This window comes from Protopterus annectens, chromosome 1.part0 (genome assembly GCF_019279795.1).
Source record: "Protopterus annectens isolate FY-2018-M chromosome 1.part0, PAN1.0, whole genome shotgun sequence".
Taxonomy (NCBI): domain Eukaryota; kingdom Metazoa; phylum Chordata; order Ceratodontiformes; family Protopteridae; genus Protopterus; species Protopterus annectens.
Genome location: NC_056725.1, coordinates 1,512,001,380 through 1,512,025,424, shown reverse-complemented (window position 1 = coordinate 1,512,025,424; position 24,045 = coordinate 1,512,001,380). Strand labels below are relative to the sequence as shown.

The 24,045-nt window shown below is 41.2% G+C and overlaps 1 protein-coding gene across 3 annotated transcripts in view; it reads left to right on the top strand.

Moving 5' to 3' along the window:
- Nucleotides 1–24,045, top strand: part of ERMARD (ER membrane associated RNA degradation) — a 1,319,361-nt gene that overhangs the window by 175,101 nt on the left and 1,120,215 nt on the right. For all 3 annotated transcript variants that reach the window (XM_044067775.1, XM_044067770.1, XM_044067782.1), the window contains one exon: nucleotides 2,548–2,687. In XM_044067775.1, the coding sequence (XP_043923710.1) occupies nucleotides 2,548–2,687 (140 nt within the window). The remainder of the gene's footprint in view (nucleotides 1–2,547; nucleotides 2,688–24,045) is intronic.

Here is a 24,045-nt window from a genome sequence, read left to right as displayed (position 1 = left end):
GTATGTTCTTAAAATGGAGATTTTTAGAATGTGTAGAAAGTTACATTTGTTAAAACATTTCTCTGATAATGGAAATTGAGATAGTTTAGATTTGAATTTATCAATTAACTTGAATAAGGATAGTGATGATTTTGATGAGTGTTTTTATACATGTGCATCAGATTTATCCAGGTGGGTTTAACAGTGAATGCACACGGAGAGTTTGAATTTTATGTGAGTAATGTGATAAATATGTTTAATTGTTTAACTGATTGTTTTAAGTAATATAAATATATATATATATATATATATATATATATAAGGATTATGGGTTATTATGGGTATGTGTTTTACTTTGCACTCCTGGAAGGCACTAGTTGCAGAGGCACTAGAGTGTTTCATGGATTTTACTGGGTCTGGTCTTTTTGTGTGGTATTTGGTGCAGTTTTCTTCTTCTTTAGTGGTTTTGTTTAGCCATGTTCTTATCCTTATTTCCACAATCGGCACCTATTGCCCCTGTCCAAGAGGGTCACAGGTGGAACCCCTGGGGTGAATTTATGGTCACTCATCCAATTGTTCAAATTGCGTTTGAAGAAGGCCAAAGAGGTGCTCTGTTTGACATGAAGTGGGAGTCTGTTCCAAAGGTGTGGTAACCTCTGGGAGACAAATCTGTCCTTCCAGCAGGTTTTATTAATGTCACATACCAGGTTAAGGTCTTTAGAGCGAGTAACCCATTTGACTTACAGATATGCGGCATTTCCAGTAAAGCAGGGTCAGAGATTGCCTTGTATGTAAGGCAGAGATCACCTCTGAGTAGTCTTGTATCTCTCACATGTTATGTTTGTGTGGACTAGGTGTAAAGGGTTGTCGGTGCCCATGTCAACCAAGCTGGCCTGAGAAACTGTGGATAATTTGATGGGTAAATTTATATGATCAGGAAAAGAAGTTACATTTAGGAGTGTCAAATGGGTGAGAGGTGTGTTGGTACCTCTGAGGCTAGGCTTAGTGTTCCACCTGACAGTAGCACTGTGCCGCGAGAAACCTCTGAAAGACCACAAGCAAAGTGCTAAGGGAAAATTTAAAAAACAAAATGTTGGCATCTATAACCACCAGCGGTAACCACTGCTAGTTGGCAGTACACAATGGAGCACTACACGCAAACAAGTGCATACGCGGGGCTTAAATAAAAGAAAAAAAACTTTTTAGCTCAAGCTAGCCAATTGAAATGCTCTCTTGGCATTCCAAAATGTGGAGTAGAGAAATGTATCACATAATGTGGTGTTGTGTGTGCGGGTATGTATTTTATTTTCTGTTTGTGTGTGTGTGTATATAGATATATATATATATATATATATATATATATATATATATATATATATATATGTATAGATATATATTATAGATGATATATATATATATATATATATATATATATATATGGATCTACTTCAGTAGTTCGAACTTTTACTAGTTCGAACTACATATGGCCGAGACCATATGTTCGAACTCGTAAACGTTCGAACACTGACATAAAACCACATAAAACAAAAAAAACACAAAACTAAACGTATATAGCAGGGGGGCTACACCCCCCTGCACCCCCCACACCCCTCTTACTTAAATATACCAACTCCGAGATTACACTACATTGCGGAAATGGGAAAGCTTTCCATTCCGCTCTGTACGCAGATCTCCATTCAGTCAGATCAGACTTTTACAAGTTTGAACATATGGTCGATCTACTGAAGGGGACCCATATATATATATATATATATATATATATATATATATATATATATATATATATATATATACACAAACACACACACACACACATGTATAAACTTAAATTATGGATCTGCATGCTTAAGAACTTAAATTAAATGTATGCACTATCATACAACAAACTATGAAAACAAGTACATAAAGTAATGCTAGTGACAAATACAAGCACCATGCCCATGAATCTATTGAATTCTTTACTGAAATGTTCAACAAATGGTCATAAATTTGCCATCTCTTGATGTCATTGGAATACATATTCATCATACTGTTTTTGGAAATCCTTTTCATAAACTTCTTAATTGTTACTTTGCAGGTCTTTGGGTTATTAGTTTGAGCTGTGTATTTATTCATTTTCACACATGCACATGGACTTCACCGTAGATTTCTATTCTAAAGACTGATTTGCACACCATCTGTCTTTAGGAAGATATCAAAGGCACTGATCCTCTTAATTCTTTCATGTTTGTTCCTAACTATGAAGACCGTAGTGTTGTTTAGAGTGTGGCATTTTCATGATTGGTACAGTGAACTTGAAATATATTATTTATATGCTAAAAATTTATACAGAAACTGTGTTATTCACCGGTCTGGGAGAGAATGCATAGGTATTCCTATTCCATTCTGTATTCTGTTTTATAGTGTCCATTCAGTACTTCTTGAAGGCTCTCATCTTTAAAAAAAAATAAGAAAATATGGTACTGATTCTTGTAGTTTGTGCTAAGAGTGCAGATCCTTTTTATTTCACAGATAATCATTCTGTTTCACTTTTTTTTGGGACTGTAGATGGAACTTTGGATTATATAAAAAGTGTGAGACTTCTGAGACCAGCGTGTAAAATGGTGCACTTACATTTGATGTCGATTACTGCTTGCTTTTTTAAGGAGAAATATGAAGTGTGGTTTGAATGGACAAACAATACACAGGTATGTTAACTGACAATTTTATGGAATTACATTTTTACATCATAACATGGGTATGCTTATAAACCTGCAAGATCTGATGTTGTCAGTTTTCATTTTATCCTCAACTGATGGGTTCGGATCCATTTCTCTGATATGACTCTGCTGTGCTTGTGGTAACCAAAAAGCTCTCAAGCTTCTCCCATACCTATAATGCACCAGCCCTAAGCTACCTCAGATCTCGTTTGCTGCTTTTTTGCAAAAAGACATGGTCAGTCTAGCTCTCAAGCTTTCACAGATAAGTGATAGTTTCCTTCAATTTACATCTTCAAAAACTTTATATTTTCTAATATTTTCCTCATATTACACATCCCTTACCCTCATATGTTTTCATATGTCTTAAATTACCATTGTTGGTAATTTCTTCCTGTCTCTGTTTATTGTACCGTTTGTCATTGGTGATTTCTCTTTCTATTCTTTTACCTTCTACACTCTTACGTAGTCATTAGTACCATAGTTTTCTCTCTTTAAAAAAAAAAAGTCTGTATTACTTAACTTTTTCTCTTTTTTTTTAGTTACTTCTGTAATGGCAGAAAAAGGGCCCTCTGAGTTTAAAAAGTGTGTCATGTGTGGGCACAAGCTACTACTGTCAGATGCCCACACAATATGTGTTTATTGCCTAGGGCCACAACATGTACAGGAAGGTTGCTCATTCTGTCATAATTTCAACTATAGGGCTCTAGTCAAGAGGAAAAATAAACTAATATTAAAAGGTTTATTGCCATCTTCCTTTGGAGAAGTAATAACTGGGGCTCAGTCCCCCATAGGTAAAGCTAAAGAAATGAAGATTTTGTCTTTGAATCCTTCTGCTTCATCCACCTTGGCTTTGGAGCCATCTGGAAAAAAAACTACTTTAGATCCAAAGAGATCCCAAAGTTTTTTGCCCTCTGATCCAAGGAAGAAAAAAGCAATGGATCAGACTATCTTGGATCCAACTAAAAGGCAGTTGGGTCCAAATACCTCGAGTCCTACAGTTCTGCCTAGGACTAGATACTCACCTTCCATTGACCCTGTACCTTCTAGGGTGCCTTCACCCTTTTTGGAACGACACTGGTCCAAGTCTCCTTCTCTTGCCTTGACTCATTCATCCAGAAGTATGACAGAAGAGGATATGGAAAGAATGATGCAGAAGTTCATCTCAACGCAGATTCAGGTGGGTGTCTTGCCGGCTCCTACCCCCTCGGGTCAGGAGGCCCATCCATTAACTACAGCCCCACTTCAACCTCCTCCTCCTCTGATCCCTTTGGTTGTTTCAGAGCCTCTGGATCCAAGCCTTCTGGGTCCTTGTGGCTCAGATCTGAAGATAACATTATCTTTAGATCTGAAGCTTACTCTGAGTGCTCTAGTTCATATTTCTTCGGATCTGGATTACTCTCTGAGCCAAAACTTCCCTTTTGGATCCAAGGTAATGGAGTCGACTCCGAAGTTGTCAGAGCCATCTCTGCCCCTCAGAGCTTTGGCACTGGATAGCTTGGCTCCAGATTCCTCCTCGAGGAGATTGCCTTTGGAGTGGGGGAGGACAGCAGTTCTGAAGCTTGCCTCCTCAGTGCTGGGGTCGTCTCTCTGTCTCTGGAGTGATCAGCGTTTGAGGTGATGAAGAGGGTATTCTCTGCTCTGGCAGGATGGACAGATCTAACCCCCTTGGATCCTCAACCTTCTACCCTGATGTCTGTGCACTTAGAGCCTCATGATTCTTTATCACAGGGATAGCCAGTCTGATATTTCCAGGCTTCTCATCAGGATATTATGATTTCTTCCAATACCTCCCCGGAATACCCCACTGAGGAGGTCCGTAGGAAGAAGAAGTGCAAGAGGAAGCACATAGACTCTCCACAAAAGTCAGTTATGGAAGATACAAACTTCAGTGAAGGTGAAGGTCCCCACAATCACCTCCAGAAGACATCTCATTTGGAGACATCCTTGAGATCCTAAAGCAGAGAGGTGGTTGGACCCCCAGCAACCTTTCATTTGAGGAGTCTGTATTCTTGGAGGCTTTTGGTACTATCCCTTCTACCTCCTGAGTTACTCCGCCTGCCGATGAGCTCATTGATTTGGTCTCTTGGTGGATGTGGAAGGAACTTGAGACAGCTGAACTCATACCCAGAAGACCAGACAAGATTCTGGCACCACCTTCTGGGAAAGATTTTTGGGATAAAGGGTTGCCTGTTGATGCCATGGTCATGATGGCCACCAAAAAGAAACTTGCTAAACAGAGTTGCACTGTTCATTCCCCTAACAGGGAGTCCAGGTGATAGACAGGTTTGGGAAGCATGTTTCTGCTTCAGCCACCTTCATTCTAAGATCACTGAATTATTTGACACATTTTACGAGGTTACAGAGGGATTTGATCAAGGAACTATCAAATACCCTCTCAGGATCCGTTTCTGCAGAGGTCCAGTTATCTGTGACCTCTCAGATGGCTACCATACAGTCTATTTCAAATTCATCAAGGAGGCTTATTTCACATGTAGCCGAAGGCGCCTCAAGGGTAGCAGGTTTAGACATTTCCTTCAGAAGACATGCCTGGATGCGCCTATGTGATTTTGTTGAGCCCTATAGGTCTTTGTTCATCTATGTCCCCTTTGATGGTACTTCCTTGTTTGGCCCCACAATGAAAGAAACTTTATCCAGGTGTGAGAAGGATGGAAAGACCCTGTCTGCAGTGGGCATATTTTTTTTAACCCCTCAGAGGTCGTTTCCTAGAAATCAGTGAAGTGGTCAAAAGATGTGGTTCAGGAAATCCCAGAGTCCTTTTCAGGACACACAAGCTGGAAGCTCCCCCAGGGGCAGAGGGGGAAATTCTAATAGTAGATGCTGCCCCCGCAGCAGAGGAGGCCCACGAAAGCAGGGGTCCAGAAATTTTTTCTTGGACAGACCCTAACAGCACTCCTGAAAGGAAGCTCAATTGACTGTCTCTGGAGGCAATTGGGGGTCATTTATCCCTGTACCAGAGAGCCTGGCTAGACATAACAAAAGATACTTGGGTGCAGAGGATTATATCCAGAGGCTATATAATACCCTTTTCCTTTCTGTTGCCAATCTCAAGAAAAATCCCTGATGTTCACCCAGTCAAAGGGAAGAAGCACCAATTCAAATACAAAAGCTGCTAGGAAAAAAGAGTCACTCAAGTGGTCCCACCAGACCGCAGAGCTTACTCAAGCTTCTTTTTAGTGCCAAAGAATACAGGGGACTGGAGAACAATTTTAGATCTCAGCAACTTGAACAAGTCATTTCAACATACCAAGTTTCAGATGGTCATGGTTCAGTCCATTCTTCCTTTTCTGGGCAAGGACAACTGGATATGCTCGATAGACCTTCAGGATGCATACTATCACATAAAGATGAACAGACAATCCAGAAGGTACTTATGCTTCTGGCTGGGTTGACAGTCACTACCAGTTCAGGGTTGTGGCTTTTGGTCTCAACACAGCTCCCAGGGTATTCACCAAATGCATGGCAGTAGTAGCAACTCACTTGAGACTGTAGGGATTCCGGGTGTTTCCATATCTAGACGACTGTCTCATTACTGCCCCGACCAGGCATCAATAGATAAGGGCAAGAAATCGGGTTCTCCAGACTTGTTCTCATCTGGGAATAACCATAAACTATGGCAAGACTCAGCTAGGACCAACTCAAAATTTGGAATTCATAGGAGCAGATTTCAACACAAAGTCAATGGTAGCTTCACTGCCTCCCTCAAGAGTACAAACTGTTAGATCACATGTCAGAAAAATAATCTGCAGTACCAAGATTTCAGTCCGATTGGTCCTTCAAGCTGTAGGAGCAGTAACCTTAGTACCTTAAGCCAGATTTTATATGAGGATTCTCCAGTGGATGCTAACAACACAATGGTCAGTACTTTGCCAACCCATGTCAACTCAAATACGAATCACTCTGATATGCAAGAGAGATCTGGTTTCATTCAGATCAGGTTCCACAAGGTTGCCTTTTCATTCTCCCTCAGCCAATTATCATATTGACCACGGATGCTTCCCCGTTTCAGGGGGAATTTTCTGGGGAAAACAGTCCCAAGGCAATTGGTTCCTTAAAGAGGCCAACTTGCATATCAATGTCCTAGAGATAAGAGCAGTTCCTTTAGTGTTGCAGGCCTTCCAGGATGCTCTCCCTTCAGGGACAGTTGCATTTCAAACAGACATTATGCCAGTAGTTTGGCACATCAGCAAAGAAGGAAGGACCAGATCATACCCTTTGTATTGAGAAATGCTCAGAGTGTGGCAGTGGGTGATGTCATCTAACTGCTTTCTCATAGCGCACACTGATGAAGTCCAGTGTGATCGCAGACAAGCTGAATAGGTGCATTCTTCCACCTCACAAGTGGTCTCTCAATAAGAATGTGACAGAAATGATTTTTCATTGATGGAGCCAGCTTTGCTGTGATCTTTTTACTTCTCCCCTAAACAACAAATGCAGCAGCTACTTTGTCCTGTTCCTCCCATAGGGGCAATCACCAAGTGATGCTCTACTTTACGATTGGCCCCCAGTCTACTTTACAACTTGTAGTGGGCCCACACAGCTTGCCCAAATTATTAGGTGCCTCGACCACCTTACTCCAGCGTACAATAAAATGACAACAGTTATATTAGGGGACTTCATCTTGCATATAGCTTTTTTGTAAAATATGCTAGACACATGCTTTAAGTGCAAACTGCAGTGGTGGTGCTGCAGTAGCGTTGTCGCCTTACAGTAAGACGCTGTCCGGTTGGATTCTCAGCTAGAGCGTCTTCTGCGTGGAGGCATGCGTGAATGGGCGTACCTTCGTTGAAGGTTATGCGTCAGGGCTGGCAACTCAGCACGTAAAAATCTAATGCCAATCATTAGCGGACCGGAGTTCTGCTGTGGCGACCCCTAACCGGGAAAAGCCGAAAGATGCAACAACACAACAACATGCTTTAAGTGCAAACCTTGCTTACTAAACTTTAGTGAATTAAACTTTGATTAACCTAAAAAAATGTTTATCCACTTACAAAGTCAAATATGAGGAGCTATCACAAGTCTGCAGTCAGCTAAGGGATAACTGTTCCCTTAAAAGAGAAAGTAATGCATAAAACTAGACATTACAGGAGTTGTTTACAATTTAGGAAATGATTTGTAATTTTCTAAAATATTCCATCAGTTTATGATTAAGTTTATGATTAAATTTATGATCTGAATGTCATCAGCCAACCCTGTTGACCCTATGGCCTGCTCAAACCTATAAAAAAGCTCAGAGGCTAATAATAGGATGAAACTCGTCATCCAAATTTGATTGATCTTTGCACTAGCCTGAAGTGAGCATACAGCTATTTTGCCAGTGTCAGCCCTGTTTTAACAAAACTCATAATCCAGATTTAATTAATCTTTGCACTAACCTGAATTGAGCATACAGCTATTTTTCCATTGTCAGCCCTGTCTTAATGGAACTCATCTTCTGAATTTGATTTGACTAATTTGCTTTGATCAACACAAATGTTTAGTTTAGACTGAGTTCTTAAATGTATCAGTGCCTGCAAGTGTGTTGACTAAACAGATAGCTGCACTGTATAGATTAAAGTTCCCCTATCAGTGGGCTTAATAATTCCTTTAATGCTTGTAAGTAGACATCTTTATTTTTAATTTAATTTGTTAATTATAGTAGTAAACTGTTTAAGCTTGTGCCTTGGTGTCTTGTGTCACTTCTTCTCAACTGTATGAACCACAGAATTAAAATAATGAACTGTAACAAATTGTCGACAAGGATGGGATTCTGAGGTTATACAAAGAAGATGGCACAACCACCAATGTTGTTTTCTTTAAAGAGAAATGTTCGCAAAAAAGAGTATGAGGCAGACAACCTAGGTAAAATTCTTGCAGGATCCATGGCTGGACCATGGGGTCAAAGGGATCCTCTTGCTAGAGTATTAAGTAGAGTTTCTCCCCCATCCCCTTCAGAGCCTTTAGAATTTCTGCATAAAGTAAATTCCAATGAAATGGCAAAGGCTCGAGCAGACTTGATTTGCCTTTGGAAAAAAACAAAGAAAAAAATATACAAAAAGAAAAGGGAAAAAATGCAATTAATAAAAGCCTTAAGCTGCCCGCATCTACTCCTTTAGCCTTAACAGTTTTAAGAAAAAAATATATTAAAGCCGGAGCATGTGCAATAAATGTTTTTGACAGCTTTTACAACATACAGTTAGTGAGCTCACACAACAACTACAGAAGATCTACATTGCTTTAAAAAGGCAAGGCAATTTACTAAAAAAAAAAAAAAAACACAGTAATTTGTTTATTCAACAGCATAAACAAAAAAAAATGCAGAGGGCTAAAAAACATCCCTCACAGACTACATACAGTGCATGTATTAATTTGTAGATCAAATTTTGATCCAGCAACATAAAATGGTATTAGCTATACATTATTTGATTATGAGTGTAAAGAGTGTAACTTGCTAGGCATTCTAATAGCTGAGGCTCAACCTGTAATAGTCTTACTTTCAAATGCACAAATGTACCTGCTTAATGTTCCACCCACATTTAAAGCAAATTATTAATGCAGTAGACCAACATAGCCTGAGAGCAGAAAACAGTGGGGTAAAGCTACAAATATTAAAAAAAAGGAAACCTTAAAAACCATAGTAGGACCTACAATGCAAATCTGCTCTGTCAATGTGGTCAAACATATTAAAGACAATGCAAAAGCTGTTGCAAATGAACAAAAACTGTACCTGCTAAAAGTTTGGTCAATCATTCTCTGCCTACTGATCCTAAAGGACTAAAGTAACACCACCACTGGCAGCAGCTGTTCTGAACATTGTTAGAGACTGTCTTCATCTACTGGCTCATACCATGCAATTTTGGACTTTGCTAATGCGTTCTTCTCCATTTCTATAGCAGAGAAAACAGAGCACAATTTGCTTTTACCTGGAAAGGGAGATAGTATACTTTCCAAGTACTCCACAAGGATACCTGCATTACCCCACTATGCAGGTTAATAAAGTGACTATATCATTATGAGAAAAAAAAAACAATGTGGACATTGCAATGTAGACTGTAATACAATATCTTCAGAATAGAGGATGGACTGTAAATGAAAGTAAAACACAGCAAAAATCATCAGTAAAATTCCCTGGTATAATATAAAAAGAGAAATACCTACTGCAGCATTAAAAAGTGACTGTTCAAAACAATGTAATGTCTTGCGAACTGTGGTAGAAAGAAAATGTTGGCAAGAAAAGACCCCTGGGTTTTGGTCTAAAAGTTTCACTGGAACAAACAAGTAGATTTCCCCAATCCAGGGGTGGCAACGTAATGATACTTTAATAAAAACTAAAAGCACAAACATCAACTATGCAAAAAATAAAATGGTATTTGCAAAAAGGAACTAATGTTGTACCTAAAGTGTGTCTAATGCATCAAAAACTGGGTGAATTAGTTATTCTGAAAATACAAATATGGCAAAACAACATTGCCAACAGTTAACAACCTGAAGTGGACATTAATTTGCAGACTGTAATTCCTACTAAACAGCAAATTACTTCCAGAACCATACTGACATAAAACATAACTCCAAGTTTTGTGTGAACCCCCCCCCCCCCCCCCCAATGTGTTTAAAATACTGGGAGACTATTTTGCCTTCAATTGTTTTGCATGCCATGGACAATAAATTAACTGCATTTAATGAACTGGGACTTTTCGTATGCCATGGCCAACCTATCAGTTATAAACTGAGACATGTTGTAAAATAAAAACCAAAACTTATTAAACATTAAAAAGTTTGTAGTTATGCCACGCATTAAAATAACTGTCAAGTGACATAAATGTTTATTCGTAATATAAAACTAAAAATTTTAAATTTGTTAGCCACTGCATCAAGGGCAACAAAAGTATAAGTTAATAAAAGCTGCATACATTAAGATAAAATAATTGCATAAAAATTGTGTCCGGAACAGAAGAAAATTGCTTGTAAAAACTGTCTAATAGCAAGTAAAAAAGTGTCCACTCATCTGGAGTTATGCTTTACAGCATCAGATGGGGGAATGTAAAGGGTGAGGTATGCAGTAAGAAAATGTTAGTGTGTGTGTATTTTATTACACTTAATCCAAAATAAACAGCTTTAATGCGTCCTGACTTTCAACAAGCAAAAAAAAAGGAACAAATTGTGTTGCAACTATAAAATCAAATGTTATATGATGTGCATCAAACTTTAATAAAAATAATTAAAAAAAAAGGTATAATTGTAAAAAATGCAAATGAAAAAAAAACTGCTTGCATTGGTATAATATTTTCATGTGGTCACCCAAGGCGTCGGTCTGATTCAACTTGCTTTTGCTTCCATTACTGCTCACTACCATTTGTTCTATTTTGTTTTGCATGTTGTCAACTGCTCTTATTTCAACATGCTAAACTGTTCATTATAAATTGTTGGTTAGGATCCTAAGACTTATTAAAAGTATGCAGTGTAAGTTGCTCGATGCAAGGGGTGGCTTGTAATGGGTCCACACAGCTTGCCCAAATTATTAGGTGCCTCGACCACCTTACTCCTGCGTACAATAAAATTACAACAGTTATATTAAGGGACTGCATCTTGCATATAGCTTTTTTGTCAAATATGCTAGACACATGCTTTAAGTGCAAACCTTGCTTACTAAACTTTAGTGAATTAAACTTTGATTAACCTAAAAAAATGTTTATTAGCTTACAAAGTCAAATAAGAGGAACTATCACAAGTCTGCAATCAGCTAAGGGATAACTCTTCTCTTAAAAGAGAAAGTAATGCATAAAACCAGACATTACAGGAGTTGTTTACAACTTAGGAAATGATTTGTAATTTTCTAAAATATTCCATCCGTTTATGATTAAACTTATGATCTGAATGTCATCAGCCAACCCTGTTGACCCTATGGCCTGCTCAAACCTATAAAAAGTTCAAAGGCTAATAATAGGATGAAACTCATAGGTTCATAGGTAGGTACTAGGCTGTCTGCCCGAGGGCATTTATAAGCCTAGCCAGAGTGTGTCAGCTTACGCTGATTAATTAACTGAGCCTCTGTCAAGAAGAGCCAATAAAGTGATCCCAGGGGTGTATTTTCTGTTACCCATCCACTCATCAAGTTTTCTCTTGAAGAGTGTTAGTGAGGGGCTCTGCCTAATGTAGTTAGGAATTTTGTTCCAAAGCATGGGGAGTCTCTGTGACAGGAATCTGTCCCTCCAGAATGTTCTATTTATTGTTGTGGTGAGGTTTAGCTCACTAGAGCGAGTGGCTCGCAGTGACTTGGATTTGTTTAGGTGGAGCATGTCCATCAATTCTGAGTTGGATATGGCTTTGTAAGTCAGGCAGAGATCACCTCTGAGTAAGCGATATGCGACTGAGTACAGCTGGAGTTTTTCCAGTCAGGCTGCATAGGACATATGTTTGAGGCCAGTAATCCTCTTGGTGAGGTACTTTTGTGGTCTTTCCAGCTGTTGGAAGTTTCTTGTGAGGTACATCCCAAATGGGGCATTGTACTCTATGATGGGTCTGATGAGTGACGAGTAGAGGGGCACTATAACCTCTTTATTTCTAGATGCGAACCCTTTAGTAAATAGATGGGCTTCATCAAAGGATTTCCAAACTACTTTGGCAATATGATTGTCAAAGGAGAGGTTACTATCTACCTGGGTCCCCAGATCTTTTATTACCTCTTCTGTATTAAGGGGGCTGCCACCTATGTGGTAATTCATGGGTGTTTTATTTTTCCCAAACAGGATGACTATGCATTTTTTGGCATTTAGCTTGAGACCATGACTTTGAAACCAGGTGTCCGTCTCAGTAAGGCCCTTTGGAGAATGTCAGTTTCAGCCGGAGAGTCAATTATGGCTCCCAGTTTGCAGTCATTGGCGAACTTGGTTAGCCATAGTCCTCCTGTGTTTGCCTGTACTTCTGAGAAGTATATGCTGAATAGTAGGGGTCCCAGGACCGAGCCTTGTGGGACACCACTTGTGACTGGTTTAGAGTCGGACCTGGAGCCCGCTATTCTTACTGTGTGAGTTCTGAATGTAAGCCAGTTGGCAGCCCATCTCATGACGTAGGAGTTTATGTTCAGGCTGGTGAGTTTTTCTATAATTCCCAAGTGGGGAATGGTGCCAAAAGCCTTGGCGAGGTCAAGGTAGGCTGTGTGAACTACCTTCCCCTCATCTATGGCCTTGGTGACTATCTCAAGAAGTCAACCAGGTTTAGTAGGCATGATCTGCCCTTAACAAAGCCGAATTGGGTTGGGTCAAGTGTTTGGAGGTTCCCAATGTCTTTGTTAATGAGTTCCATGATGATGCGCTCCATAGCCTTGCAGACCAGGCTAGTCAGGCTTAAGGGACGATAGTTATCAGGGTCACTTGTGGCCCCTCCTTTGTGGAGCAGAATAACCATTGCTGTCTGCCATTCTATGTGCACGTAGCCTGTGGAGAGGCTGAGGTTGAACAGTGTGTTTAGGTGGGTGTTAGTTTGTTCTGTAGTTCGTGAAGACGCAGCCTGGGACACCATCTGGCCCCATTGACACTGTGCTTTTGGCTTTTGAAAGGGCTGTTTTCACCTGTGCGTCTGTGATTTCCGGGACAGTACACTTTTCCGGTATTGTTGTGGGCCCTTTTGGGGATGAGAGGGGGGTGAAGTTTGCACTGAATCTATCTGCCAGGATGTTGGCAATATCAGTGGGTTCAGTATATTTTGTGCTATTTTGCACTAGCTCAGAGCATATCTGCGAGTTGCCACTTAGATTCTTGACATAGCTAAAGAAGGCTTTGTGTTTATCTTTCGAATCCTTGGCTATTTTTCTTTCGAAGTTAGCCTTGGAGGATTTTATGAGGGACCTTAGTTTCTCACTGATACTGATCAGGGATGTCTTTCCTTCTTGGGATTTGCTTTTTTTCTGGACTAGTTTCCTCCTTCTATTGTATAGCCTGTTTATGGCAGGGGTCCACCAGACTGGTTTCCTTCTCTTAGGGGAGTGAGTCTTGGTTTTGCTAGGGATGGCACAATCCATGCATTCTTGTACGTGCCCGTAGAATGCATTAGTAAAGGATTTTGCATTTGTAAAGGTTCCTGCATCTTGGACACTGTTATCCTTTAGCGTGGAGGCTGTTATACTTAACACCTCTGTCTTAAGTAAGGTGAAGTTTGCTATAGAAAAGGTTTTCACTGTGGTTTCCTTGGTTGGAGGTGGTGGTGTGGTGTGGACATCCAGAGTGATTAGTTTATGGTGTGATCTAATCAGTGACGGGTTGACCGGTGTGGAACACCTGTCGCCCATGTTGGTGATGACCAGGTCCAATATGTTTTCACCTGTGATTGATCTTTGCACTTGCCTAAACTGAGCATACAGCTGTTTTGCCAGTGTCAGCCCTGTCTTAACAAAACTCATAATCCAGATTTAATTAATCTTTGCACTAGCCTGAACTGAGCATACAGCTATTTTGCCAGTGTCAGCCCTGTCTTAACGGGACTCATCTTCTGAATTTGATTTGACTAATTTGCTTTGATCAACACAAACATTTAGCTTAGACTGAGTTCTTAAATGTATCAGTGCTTGCAGGTGTGTTGACTAAACAGATAGCTGCACTGTATAAATTAAAGTTTCCCTATCAGTGGGCTTAATAATTAATTTAATGCTTGTAAGTACATACATCTTTATTTTTAATTTAATCTGTTAATTATAATAATAAATTGTTTAAGCTTGTGCCTTGGGGTCTTGTGTCACTTCTTCTCAACTGTATGAACCACAGAATTAAAATAATGAACTGTAACACATCTACCCGCCAATCCCATTAATTCTGAAATTCCTGCAGAAAGCTGTCAGGTTAAAGAGCAAAGTCATTATCAATGCACTTTACTGGCCTCGGCAGATGTTTCCCTTCCTTTGGCCTCGGTTACTTCACCAATCTTTGAGTCTGTATCTGACTCCAGACCTCCTGTCTTACCTGGCAGGCATGATCCATCCTGACATCTCAAACCTTGGGTTGATGGCCTGGTTTCTCCTATTCCTTTAATAGCCAGACAACCCCAGTCTGACATATAGTTTTATCTTCCCATAAACCTTCAACATGAAAACTCTGTGTAAGTAAATGAAAAAGATTCGTTTACTGAGCACAACAGAATCTTGCTAGCCATTTTCTGCTCTGATACATAACATGCTCAAGTTTTTAGATTTACCTTTTAAAGAAGGGGCTAGTTCCCCAACCATTAAAGTTAATTTAGCAGCAGTATCAAATTTTTATATTGGATTTGAATATTCTTCAGTAGCCTCTCATAAATTGTGCAGAGCTTTCTTGTGGGGCAGTCTCCTTTTGAGACCTCCGATAAAGGACCCATCTCCCCCATGGGTTCTAAATAGGTAGTGCAGGCATTAATACATACCCTCTTTGAACCAGCAGCTAAATGTGACCTTAATTATCTTACCTGGAGAACTGTTTTTCTATTAGCCATTACTTCTGATAGATGAATTTCAGAAATTAGCATTGTCTTCAAAACCACCATACTTGGTCTTTCACAAGGATAGAGTGGTGCTTTGATCAAATGCTTCCTTTCTTCCCAAGATGGTGTCAGAATCTAATATCAATCAATCCATTAATTTGCTAGTATTCTTTCCTAATTTTGTTTATTGGATTTTCTCATACAATTAAATTTTTACCTGCAGAGAACAAAAGACATCAGAAAGACAGACCAATTGTTTGTTTCCTTTACAGAATTGAAATTGGGTAAACCAGTTGCAAAAGTATCTTTAGCCAAATAGCTAACTGATTGTATTCCATTTACCTATAGCAAAGTGGGTATTGCCTTACCACAACTGATACCAGCTCATTCAGCTAGGTGCATGGCAACTTCTTCAGTTTTTCTACCCAAAGTGTCCATGGATGACGTATGTGCAGCAGCAACTTGGGCTACTCCTCATACTTTTATTACTCATTACAGATTGGATCTGGTCTCCAAGGGAGGAGCATCATTTGGTTCAACTGTGCTCAGGAATATCCTTCTTTAGAGTCAACCAAGGATTATAGGTAGCTGTGGATGCTGTACATCAGTTGAGGATAGAATGAAAATGTATAACATCAAGTAAAGAAGTTATGTACTTGCCATAACATTCTATCTGTGATGTCCATTTTCATTCTTCCTCACCTTCCCACCCTCCAGCCCCTATTCTTTCTGTTCACGAACTTCTGGATGAATAAGCTGTTAGAGGGACATCATTGTCCTTTATATTGAGCTCCATAGGTTCATAGGTGTTTACTAGGCTAATGACCAAAAGGGCCTTTGTAAACCTAACCATGCATCCCAAATCTCTAACAAGTTCTGGTACCCTTGATAAGTGTAAGCAGTGGCTTGGGAGATGAAACATTTACAAGGTAGGGCCTGGTAGATGAACTATTTACGGGTTGCCTGTGTCCATTAGCGACACAGGTGCAAAACGAGGGATGAATTTCCTTTTTCCCATAAGTTGTCCAGGTTGCACTTGAATTGTGTTAGGGAGGAACTCTGCTTCACATGGATGGGGAGCCTGTTCCAGAGACAGGGTAATCCCTGGGATACATATCTGTCTCTCCAGCAGGTTCTATTTATATCACATGCAAGGTTTAAGTCTTTAGAATGGGTAATTCTGGTGCTGTTCATTTTATGGATATGCAGGAGGTCCATCAAAGTGTGGTCTGACTATGCCCTGTATGTCAGGCATACATCTCCCCTCAAAAGCCTGTAGGAGACGGATACAGGGATAGAGCCTTGAGACCATCTGCATAGGACATTATTCTTTTAGTGAGGAGCCTCTGTGGATGTTCCAGTTGTTAGATATGGCTGGTTAAGTACATACCAAAGGGGGCATTGTACTCGGTAATATGTATGATGAATGACAAATACAGTGGAACAATGATTTCCTTGGACTTAGATGCCATACATTTGTTTATAAGTTGTGCAACATAGAATGATAGAATGATTTCCTCATTGCTGTAGACACGTGATGGTCAAAGCTAGATTACTATCTATGTGTGTCCCTAAGTCACTGACTACTGGGTCAACTCTAAGGGGTGGATGACTTCCCAAAGGATACTATTATGCATTTCTTGACATTTAGTTTTAGTCCATGGCTCTGACACCAGTTGTTTGTCTGTGTCAGCCCCTCCTGGAGAATATTTGTGTCAGTGTGGGATTCAGTGACAGCTTCTAATTTGCAATCTTCTGCAAATTTAGTCAACCAGAAACCACTGACATTGCCCCTGACATCAGAGAAGTGAATACCAAAAATGAGCAGTCCATGGACTAATCTCTGAGGGACTCCACTTGTGATTGGCCTCTTTGCAGAGGTGGACTCTCCAATTCTAATTTCCTGAGTCCTGTCTGTGAGCCAGTTATCTATCCACCTGGTGACATACGAGTTTGTACCTAACATCTTGAGTTTGTCAACTATTCCCGAGTGGGGTATTGTGTCAGATGCCTTGGCCAGGTCAAGGTGGGCAGTGTGAACCATTTTTCCCTCATCCATTGCTTTCGTTACCTTCTCTAAGAAGTCCACCAGGTTGAGTAGGCATCATCTGCCATTGACAAAACCAGACTGGGTTGGGTCCAGTATCTGGAGGTTTACTATAGCTCTTTTGATCATTTCCATGATAATTCTTTCCATGGCATTAAATATAAGACTAGTGAGACTTGTGTGTCTGCATCTTCCAAAGTCTGTAGATGGCCCACCTCTGTGCAGAGGGATGACTGTTGCTCTTCTCCATTCATGAGGCACAGAGCCTGTTAAATAGTAATTCCAGAGGCCCTGATAGGTCATGTTTTATGCTACTTAGAAGACATCCTGGATATTGTCTGCGCCCATTGATACAGTGTTCTTGATCTTAGAGAGAGCATTAAGGACCTGTTCCCTAGTGGTAGTAGGGAGAGTTATATTTGATTATATTTCCTGAGGGAGGGTTGAGGGGGAGAGAGGGTTAAAGTTGGAGCTGAATTTATCAGCCAGGAGGTTTGCTTCATCTTCTGGCTCAGTGTAGGTGACTACATTTTCAATGAACCCTGCACACAATTGTGTATTGCCTTTGAGGTTGCAGACATAGCTAAAGAGTGCTTTGTGGTTGTTCTTGGCCTGGGAGGCCAAACCTACCTCAAATTTGGCTTTGGTAGACTTTATTTGTCATCTGAGATATTTGTTCAGTTTTGTAAGAGTTATTTAATCCTGCTGGGTGCTGCACCTTATAAGATTTGCCATGATTTTCTTCCTTCTATTGCACAGCCTATTGATTTTGTGATTCTACCAGGGTGGCTTGTTTTGTGAGTTAGTTCTTCCTTGTGGTAACAGCTGCCTCTATGCAGCTGCTAACATGCTTGTACAGGGTTTCTGTGAACATTTCTGCATAGGCAGCAGTGTTTTCAGGGTTTATGGGAATTTGAAATTTTGTCAGGTTATCACTTAATAGCAGGAGGTTAGCCTTCGAGTAGTTCCTGAATACTCCAGGTTTAGCTGGGGGTCCAGATTTTATTTTTACTTCAAAGGAGACCATTTTGTGGTCTGACCTTACCAGGAAAGACATTACAGCAGGGGTTGTGCAGCACTCTCCCATATTAGTGAGGACCAGATGCAGTATGGTTGAACCTCTGGTTGGTGTATTGATTATGTGGTCCAGGGAGTTTGTGTTCACAAAATCCGGGAATCTCTGTGCCTGTATGTTTGGTGTTGTATAGGATTTTCAGTTAACAGATATAGATGTTCTTCATTCCACATTGCTGCAGTCCTAACTATTGGGTAGTCCGCTGTCCAGTCGGCCCGAATACCAAAGTATATGGCTGACGTCGGTCAGGGCGCATTAGACTGACGTCAGTACGTCAGGGTACTAATGCGCATGACCCACGTCATATCCTCAGTCTTTTTTGCCGCATGGTCCGATGCAGAAGCAATTTTGCGAGTGCAGGTTGGCGTTCTGAAAGTTTCTGAAGTCAGAGTTTCAGACCGAATCAAAGTTGGCTAAGTACCCGTTGGGAATATTTTGGTTTTCTTGCCTCAGTATTTAACCGGATGTCAGAAAAAGTGAATAACTGTATTTCTTGTGGGAAACAGATACCTCATAGGGATTACCATACTTTGTGTATACCTTGTTTAGGGCCTGAGCACGGCGTTGTTGGATGCCGCTCTTGTGCTAGATTTAACAAACGTACTATTAAGAGAAGGTTAGACTGTGCCAGGTTAGTTTTTGGGAAGCGTTGTAATTATAAAATGCCGTCGGAGGCTCCGGCGCCGCTTCGCCAAAAGCGCAAGGACAAAGCAGCAAAGCCTAGAGTGGAAGAACCGACAGTCCCAGACGTCGGATCTTTAGAAGGCTCAGTGGAGCCGGAGGTTTTGCCAGGTGTTTCTTTGGAGAGACTTTACTGTTACAGGATGTATCCTCGCAGGAAGTAGGCCAGGCTGATTCGCTGTTCTTCCCTCTCTTCCTAAGGTGGTTAGAGCCTCCCCTTCTGTTTCCAAGGCTTCTTTGAGAGGCAGGCCAAGTTTAACTTCAGTGGGGGTTTCTCCTAGTGCTTCAGGGTCTTTGCCTAAGAAACATATGCTTAAAATGGCAGAGGATTTGATTACTATGATTAGAGGTTCTATGCCCCCTCCTGATAAGAGGCCTAGGGTGGAACCTGAGTTTGAGAGTTTTGAGCAATGTTCGAGGCTTCTGAGTCTTGGCTGAAGACTTGCAGGAGTATCCTCCTTATTCTGATTCTGATGTGGATGATTCTACTCCTTCAGCTTCTCCTCCTGAGGATTTTTCATTTTCAGAGACTCTGCATTCCATGAGGGAGCATTTTAAATGGGAAGGTCAAGATTTCTCTGATTCCAGGAAGAGGCTTAGGAATTCTTGTTTTACCCCAGCATAGGCCTTTAGCTATACCTCCTGTTCTGAATGTGGTGGAAGATGTTTTTGCAGAGGCTTCCCTCAATCCTGATTCTTTGCCTCCTGCCCCAGTTAAACCGGATAGGTACTATAGGGTGCCTGAAGCTCATAAGTATCTTTTAAGAGTCCTAGGGCAGACCCGAAACTGTCTCTCAGGGGCCTAAAGGTGTGAAGGCCTCTGTTGTTAAAAATCCTGTTCCTCCTGATAAAGAGGCAAGGGCTTTGGATAGATGGGGAAAGAAAGTGTATACTTCTTCCACTTTAGCCATGAGGCGTTGAATTGTCAGTTTCCCATGTTAAAATATCAGAATTATCTCCTTTCACAATTGAAATCTAAGGTGGATGCTCTGGCAGAAGGTATTGAGTGTAAAGAGTTGCAGGATTTAGTTCATGTGTCTGAACAGGTGGGTAAACATTCCTTGCAATGTGGTTTTGATGCTGTGCAGGCCTCCTCGAGGGTGGCTGCCACTGGTTCTGTTCTTCGTAGGCATGCCTGGTTGAGAGATCAGAATTTAGCTGAGCATGTTAAAACAAGGATTTTGGATGCTCCTTTGCAGTCTGATGTGTTGTTTGGTTCGCCTGTGGAAGCAGTCTTAAAGAAAATGGAGGACAAGGCTAAGTCTATGCAAACTGTTAAGGATTTTTGCAGGTGCAGCCTCCAGTTTAGTAGAAATTGGCCTACTAAGGGATGGACTTATCCTGCTTATGATTCCCAGTCTAGGGGTAGGTCTAGACGTGGTAGGGGCAGAGCTCAAGGTTCTTTTAGGCCTAGGACAGGGAGTTCCCCTGCTCAGACTTCTGGTGAGGGCAGGGGTCAGTCCTTTCGTAAGCAGACTCAATGACCTGCCTTTTCAGCTGCCAGTACATTCTCGCCTGGCAGCACCTTTGGGAGGAAGGCTGTCTCTTTTCAAAGAAAATTGGGATTTAATTACCCAAGACAGATGGGTTCTGGATATCATTCACCACGGTTACAGGTTTTATTTCCATACCATGCCTCCTTTCAAAGGCATGCCAGACATTCCTCCTCTACAAAGACAAGAGGCTCACAAGCAAATTTCTCTGTTGCTCCACATAGGGGCCATTCAGCCAGTTCCTGTGCCAGAAAGGGGCCTAGGATTTTATTCTCGCCTGTTCCTAGTACCGAAGAAGGGGAACACGTGGAGGCCAATTTTGGATTTATCTATCCTCAACACTTATCTGGACATTCCCAAGTTCAAAATGTTGACGTTACAACAGCTTTTACCTCTGCTGGGCAAGGATCACTGGATGGTAACTTTAGATCTCAAGGAAGCTTACCTTCATGTGCCTATAAGACTAAGTTGCAGGAAGTATCTGCGTTTTCGAGCTGGAAATTCTCATTATCAGTTCTCTGCATTGCCCTTTGGCTTATCCACTGCCCAGAGTATTCACAAAGGTTCTGGCTCCAGTGATAGCTTACTTCAGGCTAAAAGGAATTCAAATCTATCCTTACTTGGACGACTGCCTGATTCTAGCTCAAGAAAAGGAAGACCTTCTACAGCATTTGGATTATGTCATAGCAGTGCTAAGATGCCTAGGGTATTCTGTGAACGAAATAAAGTCCAGTCTAGTACCCTCTCAAGACATGTGCTTTCTGGGTGTGAGACTGAATACAGCAGCCCAGATGGCCTTTTAACCCCGGACAAACAAAAGAATCTTTCCAGTTACTTCCATCAACTATCTCTTCAGTCCGGGCTGACTGCAAGGACAGTCCTTCAAGCCTTAGGGTTCATGGCATCTTGTATTCTGGTGCTTCCCAATGCCAAACTGCATATGAGGAAGCTGCAATGGTATCTCAAAAATGTATGGACACAGCACTGCCAGGATTTGGACACTGTCATTCAAATAATACCTTGCATTCAAAAGGAATTTGTGTGGTGGGCTCAGGAATGTCACCTAAACAAGGGACTCTCTGTGACCCGGCCAGAGGCGAGTCAGATTCTAACGACAGATGCCTCAGACATTGCTTGGGGAGCTCATCTAAATGGAAAGTGGATACAAGACAAGTGGCCTGCCAGACTACAGCATCTACATATCAACATGAAAGAGATGTTAGCAGTCCTGTTTGCATTAATGGCTTTCAAGGAGTTACTTCTTCCAGGGCAGGTGTTGATTCTAACAGACAACACAACTGTCATGTGGTACATCAACAAACAAGGGGGAACACATTCTTACCCATTGTGCAGGCATGCAATGATTTTATGGGAGACTGCGCTCAGCTTGCAACTAACTCTTCAGGCAAGGTTTCTGCCGGGAGCACAGAACTCCTTAGCAGATGTGTTAAGCAGACAAATCATGGATCCCCACGAGTGGAAACTGGATCTTCATGTATTTCAAAATTGACAGTGTCATGGGGAACTCCAGACATAGATCTGTTCGCTTCTCCACTAAACCACCAGCTGCCAAAGTTTTGCACAAAGAGGTTTCATCACACAGCTTGGAAAGTGGATGCTCTTTCTTTCAGTTGGAAAAATCTTCATGTGTATGCTTTTCCACCTCTGCCTCTTCTCCCAAAGGTGCTTCTAAAGGTCAGACAAGACAAGCCAAGGATGATTTTAATAGCTCCAGATTGGCCTCGGCAGCACTGGTACCCATTACTGAGGAGTCTGGTAAGGAAGCCTCCATGGCCTTTACCCTTGATTCCACACCTGTTGTCTCAGAGGGACGGTCACCTGCTCAATGTCAAGCTTCAATCTCTTCATCTAACAGCCTGGCATATTCTGTTTTGAAAGACAGCAGGTCTCAACTTCCTCAACAAGTTTTAAATGTGATTATGGAAGCCAGAAGACCTAGTACAAGGAAAGTGTACGCAGAAAAATGGAAGAGATTTTTATTTTGGAGTGCAGCAAACAATTTGGAGATTTCTGAGCCTAATTTGAGTGTGGCTCTTCAATATCTTACTGAGTTATTGGACAAAGGTTTGTCTTTCTCTTCCATTAAGATTCATGCTGCAGCAATTTCAGCTCACTATGATTGTGACCCACCATTGTTTTCGCATCCTTTGTTCAAGCAATTTCTTAGAGGGCAAAGAATATAAGACCCCCACGTAGAGCTCCTACTCCTGCTTGGGATCTCAATTTTGTGTTGGAGAAACTTACTCTACAACCTTTTGAGCCTCGGCTACTGCTGAATTGAAATATTTGTCATGGAAGACTGCTTTTTGTTGGCCATTACTTCTGCAAGAAGGGTTTCTGAGTTGCAGGCCCTTATGGCGGTAGAGCCTTTTTTGATTTTTCATAAGGATAGGGTATCTTTACGTACTAATCCTTCCTTTATGCCTAAGGTGGTTTCTAGTGTGGCTTTAAACCAAACTATTCATTTGCCTACTTTTTATGCAGATCCCCAAAATAAAGGGGAAAAGATTTTGCACACTTTAGATGTACACAGGCAATTGCGTTATTATTTGAGCAGGACTAAGGATTTTAGGCAGTCTCAGCAGTTGTTTGTTTCTTTTGCTTTGGGTTCGCAGGGCAAGCCTGTGTCAAAATTCTAGGTGGATTGGGTTTTGCATTGCATTTTGTTATTCCCATCATGGCAAGGAGATTCCAGCTGGAATTAGGCCTCATTCCACTAGGGCTACTGCCACTTCTACAGCATTTCTAAGGGGGGTGGCCACTAAGGATATTTTGGAGGCAGCTACTTGGAGTTCAGTGCATACTTTCTCTAAGCATTATCACCTTCCTCTCTACTCTAAGTCTAGGGCTGGTTTTGCCACAGCTATTTTGCAAGGCATGTTGTCAGTTCCTGCTTCCTTATGATTTGCCAGCCTCCCTTACCTCTGCTTTGGGATTCTACCCAATAGTTAGGACTGCAGCAATGTGGAATGAAGAACATAGTACAGTTTTGTACCTACCATAAATGTAGATGTTCGAGGATCCACATTGCTGCAGTCCAATTTACCTCCCTCCTTCCCTCTGTGTTTAAGGGTGGTTGTGTAGGTGAGGTTATATTCTGGTAATTTTGTATATATTGTACATATTTTTGGTGCAGGTATGTTTGGAATTTTTGGTTTTGGCCTTAGCTTTTCAGGGTCTTCTGACATCTGGGGCAAGAAAAGACTGAGGATATGACGTCGGTCATGCGCATTAGTACCCTGACGTACTGACGTCAGTCTAATGCGCCCTGACCGACGTCAGCCATATACTTTGGTATTCGGGCCGACTGGACAGCGGACTACCCAATAGTTAGGACTGCAGCAACGTGGATCCTCGAACATCTACATTTATGGTAGGTACAAAACTGTACTTTTTTCCTTTACTGAGCACATACAGTTTTCTGTTTCCTATATTTATGCATGTTAAACATCCTCTTTCTGTTTAAAAGTCAGCAAACAAGATCTGAGGTAGCTTAGGGGTGGTGCATTATGGGGTAAGAGGGAAGCTCTAGAGCTTTTGGGTTACCATGACCTTTGGTAACAGCCGAGTTGGATCTGAGGATCGGAT